Below are 12,213 nucleotides of genomic sequence, written 5' to 3' on the forward strand. Positions count from 1 at the left end.
CTCCCTCCACAGTGAGAATGAAACAGGCTCAGTTCTGCTTGCATACACACCCCTGCTCCTCTTGACTCAGTGAGAACTGGCCAGTAGGTACAGAAAAGTAGCAAAGGAAATGACAGCTCTGTCCCGGCCCTCTGAAAGCAGCATGGCTCCTCCTGTCTGCCCCCTTTGTCACTGGCCTGTGGCTGGCTGCTAGAACACACGTCCGCTTTTCTTCATGAAAACATCACACGGGGGTCAGTGCTTCTGTGCCAGGGTCCAAGTCTCCAATCCCTGCTTTTGCTCAGGTGTCCAACTCTACTAAACTAACTCCTGGATCCTAGGAAAATAAAATATGGCCGCTCTCAGCTCAGACCTTCTTCCCTCTCAAATACCAGCTGCAAGGATGCAAGTCTAATTAGTGTCCCACTCCCTGGTGCTCTGACATTCTCTCTTATGAGGACAGTGAGGTGGGGGTGATCAAGTGAGCCAGTAAACAAGGAAGACATTACACAGAACAAGGTTGCAGCCCAAGTCTCCAAGCACCTGAGGGGCCAGAGTTTGTGAGCCTGAAGGTTAACAGTGCCCAGGTGGTGTCCACATAAAGAAGTAGCAGGTTCAGCACAGGAAGCTCTACCCTGGGCTGGCTGTTAAGGTCCCTATGCAGACTTGGCAAACGCCCACCTCATCTCCCCATCCCCCACCATGCTCGTGTCAAACTCAGGTCAGCACAGCCATGCTCTGCCCCCTCTCTGAAGAACACTATATAGCCTGCCCAGCCTAATCTTTCAAAACAGCTGTTTCTGGGAATAGAAATCGAAACCTATTCTCACTGAAGTCCCCTCCCAGTCCTGGCCTCGGGCAAACAAAACTCAGATCTAGCAAGCTCAGGGCAAAAAGCAAGGTTTGTGGAGCGAGAGACCAGAGGCAGAAAGACTGTCCACGATTTCAGCCAGCTCCTACCCCTTCCTGACTGGTCTCTCAGAAGGACTCCAGACCTCTGCATCATCTCTGAACATCCCGGGTCTGGATTTCAGTTCTAGATCTCTCCATAGAGAACTTCTGCTGGAGGACAGCAACGTTTTTCTAGGAAGAAGTGACTTTCCAGGCTGCTAACAAACCAGATCCCACATAACCCTCCTCCGGAGCCAGTAAGTAAAAGCCTCTTCAGAGCTGCTTGCCCACCCCCAGTCTCCCTAAACTTCTGTCCTTGTGACATGAAAAGTAGAACCAGGTCATGAGACCTTGGGGTCTGGCCGGTTTTGCTCAGCACGGCAGGACCTCTCCCTGACTGACTTCAGTACCACACAGCACTGCAATTATCTCTGCTGCTCGAATCCATCCGAGCCACCAGCACGGAGGCAAATGTCTAGTTCACCTGCGTATTCCTGGCCCGTGGGTCTTCTAATGATGGCTAAATTTCAAGAAAGAAGGCAGAGAGGGCCAACCCATCTTCTCTTTGAATCTAAGATAGATAGCACCTCTTCATCTCTCCACAAGAATAAATTCCCGAGATCAGAATGGACCACAGGCAGTATCTAAGATACATGAAAAATATGAAGAAAACAAAAAATTGGTTCTTGTCTGGACCTCAGGGTGGGTTTCGAGTATAAGGTATCTTAGTGACCTTTTTGTCTGACTCCATCCAAATGTTTTACTTCCATTGGAGAAAGTTGTAGGTAGAGTTTTCCTGCCTGGCCCACAGTCAGGGCAAATCTCTATCACCTGCCAGTCCCACAGCCGTCAGACCCGACCAAGTAAACACAGAGACTTATATTGGTTACAAACTGTATGGCCGTGGCAGGCTTCTTGCTAACTGTTCTTTCAGCTTAAATTAATCCATTTTTATAAATCTATACCTTGCCACATGGCTCGTGGCTTACCGGCATCTTCACATGCTGTTTCTCATCTTGGCGGCTGGCAGTGTCTCTCTGACTCAGCCTTCCACCTCCCAGCTTTATTCTCCTCCTTGTCCCGCCTACACTTCCTGCCTAGCCAATGGCCAATCAGTGTTTTAATTATTGATTAATCAGCAACACATTTGCCATACAGAACATCCCACAGCACTTCCCCCATTTTTTTTTTCAAAAAGGAAGGTTTTAACCTTAACAAAGTAAAATTACATATAATTTGGGAATTTGGGCGTAGCTTCTCTTACTACTTCCTGCTGGAGGGGGGCGCTGTATCTTATGGGGAAACAAAGAAAATTTTAGGATTATGGAATAGTCCATGAGGCTGTATCGTCTGAGCCAGTTGCCTTCAAACCGTTCTGGATGTTGGATCATCTGGGCCATGGTGTCATCGGAGACTTTTCAGGGGGTCTTGGCTGGTCAAACCTGATGTGTCTTAATCTTGAACAAATCCATAGCCTCTGGCTTTCTGTGGGAACAAAAGCAGAGTCTCCTTTCCAAAGTAACATATCCTTATATTCAAATTTTGAAGTCAAGGTACCTTTAAAATATACATTTTGGCATAACTCAACAGCTTTTACAATCAAATGTTTTTCTGCAGTTACAAGTCCCAAAGACAACACAATGCAGATTCTCTGTGTAATATCCATTTTTACATGGCTTATATTTTATACTACCTTTACTGTCTCTTTAAAGACTTTATTTTTTAAAACTATGTATTTGTTTCTATAACTCTATATATCACCTTTTTTGTCTCTTTTAAGCCTCCGTATATTTTACACATATTGTAAACTATTACATCTGAATCTGTCTTATTGTGAATCTATTGCCTTAAACTGCAGCAGCTGCAGCTGCTGGCTCCACCCACCTTAGCTTCCCAACGTGGCGTTTTCCACCAGCTCTGGGAGCTATCGTGGGTCTCTATGCTTTTATCCAAGCAGCGTATAGCCCAGAAACCTCTTTGTTTTGTACCTGCAAAGGCTAAATCCACCACGCAGCTTAATGTGCCACTTGCAGAGGACTCATTCCCGCCAGACTGCAGGTTGAGCGCACATGCTAGGAACCCACCAGTAGCTCAAACTGGCAGCTGCCGCTCATTTGAGAGAGACGATTAGGAAGCTGTTTTTAGCTCCGTTTTAGAATCTTTTCTCAGGTTTTAGGTGGAAACTCTTGCCACCACGTTGGACGCCATTTGTAGGTAGAGTTTTCCTGCCTGGCCCACAGTCAGGGCAAATCTCTATCACCTGCCAGTCCCACAGCCGTCAGACCCGACCAAGTAAACACAGAGACTTATATTGGTTACAAACTGTATGGCCGTGGCAGGCTTCTTGCTAACTGTTCTTTCAGCTTAAATTAATCCATTTTTATAAATCTATACCTTGCCACATGGCTCGTGGCTTACCGGCATCTTCACATGCTGTTTCTCATCTTGGCGGCTGGCAGTATCTCTCTGACTCAGCCTTCCACCTCCCAGCTTTATTCTCCTCCTTGTCCCGCCTACACTTCCTGCCTAGCCAATGGCCAATCAGTGTTTTAATTATTGATTAATCAGCAACACATTTGCCATACAGAACATCCCACAGCAGAAAGTGGCTCTGTTTAAGGTACCAACTCATTAACTAATCTACAAACTAACTAACTTTTCAAACACCATCTCCCCAGAGCATGCTGGGCTCCATATTGTCCCCATTCACCTTGAGGAAGTTTATCACACTTTCCAGAGATAAATCAACATCTTGATTTTTCTCTCAGTCTTTCCTACTGGTGATCAAATAAGGAATAAATGAGGGTTTTAGCACACACAAGGATATTAGTTCACAAAAATCCTTGATTTTAGGTTCATTACTAGTCTAGTCTGGTTCCCACATTCCCATGCATCTTTCTGATGGAGATTCATAATAACTGTGTGATATGTGAACTACATAGAGCCCCACACAGAAAAAAAATCCACTTATAAATGAGCTGCATTTTGCATCAGGTAAGCCATGAAATTTCTTTAGTGGGTTATAATAAGCATGTGTTCAAGTTAATTAATTGGAGTAGAAAATAGCAAAACTCAGTTCAATGAACTAAATGGAATAAAGTATGGCCAGAGTGGATTGTGTGGTACCTACCACCTTTCATAAAGCTATGGGCAAGTGTGTGTGAGCATACTCTTGGTTCTGTGTGTCTGTTGGGAGACTCCAAAGACACTGCTCGCAGACTCTGATTTCCTTCCCAGGCCCAGCTCCCCTCTCTATTCGGATCTACTTGTCAAACTGCCTCCAGAAGCCCCAAGGATCTATACTCTTCCATGGGGATCTTCAACCTTATACAGAGGGGTGAAATAGGTGTATAATCTAGGCAGGAGCCTCAAAAAAAGGAAATGGGGAGGGCCATATGAATCCCCAAAAGAATTCTATGGGTTCTGTGCAAACACTGGGTCCGTGTTCTGAGCTACAGTACTGAGAGGCTATTCACGACAACTCTCCCGAGTGGCTCCACGAAGAACTTGCAGCTTCACAGTTACCCACGACCTTCCCCAGTCTGCTTGTGATACACGGACTGCAGCAGGATACAACCCTTTGAGAGTTACAGGATCCTGTGTGCAGCCGTGACCTGCACCATTTCCCACAGGAGCCAGTACAAGGTGTTCAGGTGTGGGAAGTCCCCACCTTCAGTCACAGTCACATAAATAGTTCTGAGAAAAGCATGGTTTTTGCTCATCTTCTACCCTGGTGTGTAGAACTCACTTGGTAAAGTAAAACAGACACAGAACTAGACCTTGACCAATGACAGGCAAGAGGGGAGTTGCCTTGAGGACAAGACACTACTAAATGTCACACAGCTTTTCTCTGTCCCCCATCTCCACACACCAGTGCAGAATGCTCTCTCTCCTGGACCTTGTCCTGTTTCATTCCCCTGGCTTCCAGCCAACTTTGCCTCAGAACAGATAAGTCCGCCATCGTATCTACATACCCAGCTCAGGACACCTTGACACTGAAGCAGGAAGCATCACCCTGGCTGATCCATATCCTCTCAGGTCTGACACAGGAACTGCTGGAGGAGGACTCTGAATAGTCTCTACAGTCACTGCCTTGAAGGGCTTTTGGCCCCTATGCAGGTGTGACATGTGACAGCAACCTTTCCCATAGTCTCCCTCCCACTGAACTCTGGACATCTTGATGATCATTTGATGAAGCATCTTGTTCTCTTGGTGAGTTTAACCCCAAAAACAAGTTCTGAGTAGTTGGAGACACTGGGGGAATTTCCTTTAGCATGGCAACTCAGTTTTAGGGTGCACATAAAAGAGGACAGAACACATTGGTTTCCAAAATTGTAAACTGTGTGTCCATGTAAGGTGTAAATGACAATTGTGACAGTGAGTAGACCAGGGTTCCCAAGGGAAGCCCCTCAGCATGCATTAAATCCTCTATTAAGAAGGATTGTCTTCACTTTACCGACAGAAACATAGAGTCACATTCCAGGGATCAACCTTTGGATTCCTTACACACTCTGTGTGTAACTCAAGACAGGTTCTTAGCCATGGTGGTATACCCCTGTAATCCCAGCACTAGAGAGACTGAGACAGGAGGATCATAAATTTGAGGTCAGCCTGGGCTACAAAGAAAGACCCTGTCTCAAAAAAAAAAAAAAAAAAGACTATTTATTCATAATTCTCTATTTCTTTACCCACGATCAACAATAATGAATACCACTTATCTAATAGGATTTGAGGACTGTTAAGTGAGATAAGGCATTCAAAGGACCCAACACAGACTCACAGACACAGGACCTTCTTGCTGTGTGGTTAAAGTCGAAGAGTGGAGGCAGAACCCGAGGAACGGCTTCCTCAGCCTCACCAAGAGAGCTGAGAGGTGTACAGAGAGCGTCAGACGGATCTTGTCATGAAACCATCACACAAGTCCTGGGAGGTGGGTAGCATGACTTTCTGGTGCCAGAGCAGGAAACTGGAGTTCCAGGAGTGTGTCCATGTTACAAAGAGCTGAGCACCTCAAACAGGGAATGGTCCCTTGGCCCATTTCCTTCTGTAGAGGATGACGAGGCTGTAGGGATCAGGACTGGATTATATCAGGTGCTATCCCAGGAGAGGTGTGAGTGAAGGGGGTGCCCAAGCTCAAGGAGAGGATGGAAGATAGAAGCTGCATGGTGGGATGCACTGTGGTCAGGAATGTGTCCTACAGATGAATAGCTGGGTCTTCTAGGGAAACCTCCTCCCTCAAAGGAAGGACAAGACAGGCCTCCAGATGTTCCACTGGGTGCTCCTAATGGAACAGAAAGGCTGTATTAAAAAAAAGCAGGGGAGGCCCCGGATTTTAGAACTGTTTTAATTTATTGCATTGTGTGTGTGTGTGTGTGTGTGTGTGTGTGTGTGTGTGTGTACATATGCTCAAACATGTATGTGGGAGTGTTCGGAGGACAACTTTCAGGAGTTGGTTCTCTCCACCCTGTGGGGTCCGGGGTTTGAACTCAGATCATCAGGTTCAGCAGCAAGTGCCCTTGGTTACTGAGCCATCTCTCTAGGCCTGGGTGATGGAATGTTTTTATTTATATTCTTGAACAAGAAGAAAGCTGAGTGTTAAGAGCGGATAGCATAGCAATCGCTCATGATAGGGGGACTCTTGGAGTCCATCAGTAAGGAGCAGTTGGTGTGTTGTAAGCTTGTGTAGAATCCACTTGGTGATCCCAACCAATTCTTTTCTCAGTCCTGAGGACCAGCCCACTCATGCTTTAATTTCGTTGCAAGCAATCAGCCAACAAGAAAAAATCTACTTTCACACACCAGCCTGAGTACCTCCGATAATAATAACACTATCAACAGTTATGCGTAGAAATGTACAAACATAAGCGGTAGCCGAAACATCAGCGGCAGGCTAGTTAGAAATGAATTGTTTTGATTCATCTGTGGAAGTCGATGGGAGATGAGCATATACTAGAAAAACGTGATTCCCCAGGGGGGGGAAAAAAAAGAATGTCATTTGAAAAAGGAAAAGGCAGAGTGTGCTTTTTAGAAGAGAATAATTAAATTATACTTGACTCCGAGGGCTTGCAGGGCCTCACCAGCACGGGGCTCAGTGAGGAGAGCTGCTGCCAGCACTGTCAGTTGCCGGTCCTGCCTGCTCACGTGACTGGCCTGTGTTCCCACTGGGTGATCTGACCACCCTCTCCTGTCCTGCTTCAGGAGTACAGCCCTTCACACAACAGCTGCACAGCCCCCCTCCTGAGCACCATCCTCCCCTCTGTGAACGAGCCATCATCCCCTGAACTGATTGTACATGAAACGTCTTTGCTCCTTCCCCGGTTGTGGATCTGAACCCCCAAGGCTGTGATATGAAGTCTGTTGATTCCGATAACCCCCTATGTCTAACTCCACACCTCTTCTACCCCCACAGGCTGAGCCACTACTCCCCAACATGGCAGAGACCCCTTATGCTCCGCTGAATTCGTCCTTCGGCTTTGCCACGTCATATCAAACCACAGGCAGCGTTTTGCCTAAGGTCAGCTGGACTGTTGAAAAGGCCTTGAATGAAGGGAAACTGTTGGACGTGGTATATGGGATCAAGGAGATCGTGGCAATATTGTCCCAAACCCCAGTCAACATTGCTTTGACTGGGGACTCGGGAAATGGCCTGTCATCTTTCATCAATGCACTCCGAATCATTGGCCATGAGGAAGATGACTCAGCTCCCACTGGGGTGGTAAGGACCACCCAGACACCAGCTGGGTACTCTTCACCCCACTTTCCCAATGTGGTACTGTGGGACCTGCCTGGTTTGGGGGCCACAGCCCAAACCATAGAGAACTATAGTGAAGAGATGAAATTCAACCTATATGACTTATTTATCATCATCGCCTCTGAGCAGTTCAGCTCAAATCATGTCAATCTTGCCAAAGCCATCCAGAGGATGGGGAAGAGGTTCTATATTGTCTGGACCAAGCTGGACAGGGACCTCAGCCAGTGTGTACTTTCAGAGATCCGGCTCCTACAGAGTATCCAGGAGAATATCCAGCAGAGTCTACAGAAGGAGAGGGTGAATATACCCCCCATATTCCTGGTATCCAATCTAGACCCTTTACTACATGACTTCCCAAAGCTGAGGGACATGCTGCATAAAGACCTCTCTAACATCAGGTGCTGTGGGCCCTTAAACGCTCTTTCTGGCACCTGTGAGAAGATCATTGATGATAAAGTGGCTTGCCTGAAGGAGAGAATAGACAACGGATGCTGGGGGAATTCTCTTTGTGTAAGGGATAATGATGACATGGAGGAGTGTCTGAAAGCGTTCCGACTAGAATTTGGTGTAGATGATGAATCACTTCAACAGGTAGCCCAGAGTATGGGGACAGTAGTCCAAGAGTACAAGGTCGACATGAAGTCCCAAACCCTGTACACTGTCCGCAGAGGGGACTGGAAACTGAGACTGATGACTTGTGTAATCATGAATGCATTATTCCGAGGTCTTAAACGTCTCCACCGATGCTTCTTTTGTTGCATCCCCTGTTTCAGACACATGAAACTCAAACGCATGCTTCTGTTAGTTTCCCAGGACACCAAGACCATCGTGAAGAAAACCCTGAAAGACATCATCAGCTCTCCTCAAATCTAGTGTAGGGGGTGGTCTGTCACCCTTCTCACATGGAAGCCAGACTGCCTTGGGTCTGGATCTCACCTGGATCCATCCCTACTTCTCTTCTAGAAATCAAGCGATATAACACTTTCTCTAAGGGTTCTAGATCCTTTGAGAGGAGTTAAAAGTCACTCATTTCACTTGTCTGGATTCTAATGCACCGTTCCACTGAGGGACAGGGACAAATTGTTTTAAAAAAAATTGTTGATCATGATTCTTAGATTTGGAATATAGAAAATTTGTTTTCAGTTGTTAAGTGTGATGTATATCTAAATCAGTTTTCCTCTAAAACAGTAAAGTCAGATCTTCTTCATTAGCACCTTTTTATTCTCACTCTCCTTCCTTTCCCTGGATACCCCGTTAAGGACTCATTCGGTACAGAGGAACACGTAGATGGAGACTATGGTAGTCATTGTTCTCTGGATTTTGTTCAGTACTGGGGAAAGGACTCAGACAGCGTTTGTAATGCAAACTGCTCACCTGTCACACATTCACTGACAGGTACCTAAAAAGAGTATCTTAAGAGGGAACTCAGAGCCCGGCAGCGGTGGCACACGCCTTTAATCCCAGCACTTGGGAGGCAGAGCCAGGCGGATCTCTGTGAGTTCGAGGCCAGCCTGGGCTACCAAGTGAGTTCCAGGAAAGGCGCAAAGCTACACAGAGAAACCCTGTCTCGAAAAAATAAATAAATAAATAAATAAATAAATAAATCTTGAAGCCGAAGCCAGGCCGTGGTGGCACATAACTTTAATCTCAGCACTCAAGAGGCAGAGGTAGGAGGATCTCTGTGAGTTCGAGGCCAGCCTGGTCTAAAAAGCAAGTTCTAGGACAGCCAGGGCTACGCAGAGAAACCTTGTCTTGAAAAACCTAAATAAATAAGTAAATAAAACCTTGAAGTGTTCCCAGTTTCAGAAGTGAAAAGCTAGTGTGGCCTGTAAGGTTAGCCTCTGGTGAGGGCCCCCTCATGGATAGGATTAGAATGGCAGGTGCAGGGTCACGTGTAAAAAGGCTCTTGTAGGAAACAGGAAGCCAGGCAGCTTTAAGGACTAGTCTCTCCCGTTTTGTAACAACTAACTCTCTTGGGGAAATAATTCAGTCTGAGAGAACACCGTTAGTCTCTTTCGAGGACAATGACCCCAGGACATAATTACTTTCCACCAGGCACCTCTTCTAAAGGTTCCACCATTTGCATACCACCACAGTGGAAACCAACCATCAGCACACGAAGCATCAGGAGACGTAAAACATGCCTAGCCCATAGCAGGCCGACAGAGTGGTAGATTATTGGCCTGTGACAATAATAACCAGCAATATGAAAGCTGTGACTTAGGAAGAGGGAAGTCACATGGTCCCAGGTCCTTGGAGGGAAGAACGGGAAGTCTAAACCCTGGCCTCACTGCCCTTACTTCCTGCCTATGCTGGGCACTGGCCAAATCCCAACAGCCTCTGGGACTTTGGCCGGGATGGGGGGTGGGGTGAGAGTTAGGATGGGTGGGAGGGTAGGTGGGAGGTGGGGTGATCTTTGACATTGTGATCTTCAAATGTGATGGGCTGAGTTCATGGCTATCCTGGAATGCAGGAAGCCCGGGAGCTGCTACATGGACCTGCCTGTAAGGGTGAGAAGCCTGAAGCATTCCCAGTTTTCACTTCCACTCTATCCTTGTTTGGATAATAGTTTCATGTTCATCTTGCAAGTTTCATTTTCCCGCTATAGTTCCTGACCGGGCAACATCCTTTTAGTGCAGTGGATCCCTGGGAACCGTTGGTGTGGCTCTCCTCTCATTTCTCAGCACATCTGAGCTGGCACTCCGGCTCCCAGCAACAGGTTTTCTGGCATCTCTCAGGGGGCAGAGTCGCCTTGTCCTTTTGTGTCTTTGTTCGTTTCTTTATCGCAAAGACTCTTCCTTTTCCTTTTATCCAGCACATGCAGATACATCATTTGCTCTGTGAAGGTCTTTTGAGGTAACCCAGATGGAATGAGCTGAGAACCTGGAAAACAAAGAGAGAGCCAAGAACATTGGGAGGTGGGAGGAGCCAGAAAGAAAGTCGGCTGGGAGGTGGGAGGAGCCAGAAAGAAAGTCGGCTGTAACTTTAACACATGTGTTCTCTGATACCAAATCCAGGCAAAAGTGCAATGGGGAATTCCTGTTTGGGGCAGAGAAAAGGCGCTGAGTGCAGAAAGGAAGTGCTTCCGGGAACAAACAGCAGTAAACACAGAGGCCTGGAGGGAGAAAAGGCTTTGCCTTCTGTTAGAGGCAAGGCTGACCACAGGGTTGGAGATGAAAGGGAGGTGGCCAGACGGCAGTGAGGCGCTGAGGAAGTCCTCAGCCTTGTTTCTTAGCCGGATGTGGAGTCATCAAAAGGTTCTGATTAAGAACCAGAGAAACTCCAGGTTCTGTCTGCTATAGAAACAGTCCTCTCTGTTTGCCTTGGTCTAGTCCAGTACCTTAAAACAAAACTGTCCGCCGGGGCAGTGGTGGTGCACGCCTTTAATCCCAGCACTCGGGAGGCAGAGGCAGGTGGATCTCTGTGAGTTCGAGGCCAGCCTGGTCTACAGAGCGAGATCCAGAACAGGCACCAAAACTACACAGAGAAACCCTGTCTCAAAAAAAAAAAAACAAACAAACAACAAAAAATTGTCCCAAAAGATCCAGTCTGTAAAATCTAGACTGTAGGAAGCATAATGGGACAATCAGATTTGTATTTAACTTTCAAGAAAGAAAAAAAGTTAGTTACTTTTCTTTTTCTTTCTTTCTTTGCTTGTTTCGTTTTTCAAGACAGGGTCTCACTATGTAGACTTACCTGTCCTGCAACATGATGTGTAGACCAGGCTGGTCTCAAACTCACAGAGATCTGCCTGCCTCTGCCTCCCTGGTGCTGGAATTAAAGGTTCACCACCATGCCTGGCCCTTTAGTACCTCTTCTATTGCTGTGACAAAACACCTTAGAGAAGAAGGCGTTTACATGAGCTTACGGTTTCAGAGGATTGCAGTCCATGACGCAGAGCAAAGGCATGGTGGCAGGAACAGCAGAGCACTCATGCATCTTGATCTTCAAGCAGGAGGCAGAGAGCTAACTGGGAAGGTTTAGGTTTTTGAAACTTCAAAGTCTGTCCCCAGTGACACACCTCCTCCAACAAGGCCACACTTCCTAAGCCTTCCCGAACAGTTCCACCAACTGGGGACCAAATATTCAAACATATGAGAATGTGAGGGACATTCTCATTCAACACCACAGCTGTTCATAAAGAGACGTTAAGATACAAATGGACTGTGCTGGGTAAGACACTTCATTCCTGATCTGCACAGATAAGTTAAAAAAAAAAAAAAACTTACACTGAGCATGGTGGTATATGCCTTTAATCCTGGCACTTGAGAGGTAGAGGCAGGAAGTTTCCTGTGAGTCTGAGGCCAGCCTGGTCTACAGTGAGTTCCAGGACAGCCAGGGCTGTGTAGAGAGAGATTACCTCAAAAAAATCAAAATAAGCCGGGCGGTGGTGGTGTACGCCTTTAATCCCAGCACTCGGGAGGCAGAGCCAGGCGGATCTCTGTGAGTTCGAGGCCAGCCTGGTCTACAAAGCGAGTTCCAGGAAAGGCGCAAAGCTACACAGAGAAACCCTGTCTCGAAAAATCAAAAAAAAAAAAATCTAAATAAATATTTAAAAAGTAAAATTAGAAGCTGTGTGGTAGTGGTGCACA

At 46.6% G+C, this 12,213-nt stretch overlaps 1 protein-coding gene across 2 annotated transcripts; it reads left to right on the plus strand.

Moving 5' to 3' along the window:
* Positions 1-863: 863 nt before the first annotated feature.
* On the plus strand, positions 864-8,834 carry LOC128122978 (immunity-related GTPase family M protein 1-like). 2 transcript variants are annotated; one of them, XM_052758887.1, is made up of 4 exons: positions 864-1,127; positions 4,909-5,082; positions 5,596-5,800; positions 7,280-8,834. In XM_052758887.1, the coding sequence occupies exons 3-4, from the start codon at positions 5,774-5,776 to the stop codon at positions 8,492-8,494; spliced, it is 1,242 nt and encodes a 413-aa protein (XP_052614847.1). In that variant the 5' UTR covers positions 864-1,127; positions 4,909-5,082; positions 5,596-5,773; the 3' UTR covers positions 8,495-8,834. The 2 variants fall into 2 exon arrangements, with proteins under 2 accessions (XP_052614847.1, XP_052614848.1); XM_052758888.1 differs by lacking the exons at positions 4,909-5,082; positions 5,596-5,800.
* The last annotated feature ends 3,379 nt before the right edge of the window (positions 8,835-12,213 follow it).

This window comes from Peromyscus californicus, unplaced genomic scaffold, assembly GCF_007827085.1.
Source record: "Peromyscus californicus insignis strain IS unplaced genomic scaffold, ASM782708v3 Scaffold_3__1_contigs__length_106647218, whole genome shotgun sequence".
Taxonomy (NCBI): Eukaryota; Metazoa; Chordata; class Mammalia; order Rodentia; family Cricetidae; genus Peromyscus; species Peromyscus californicus.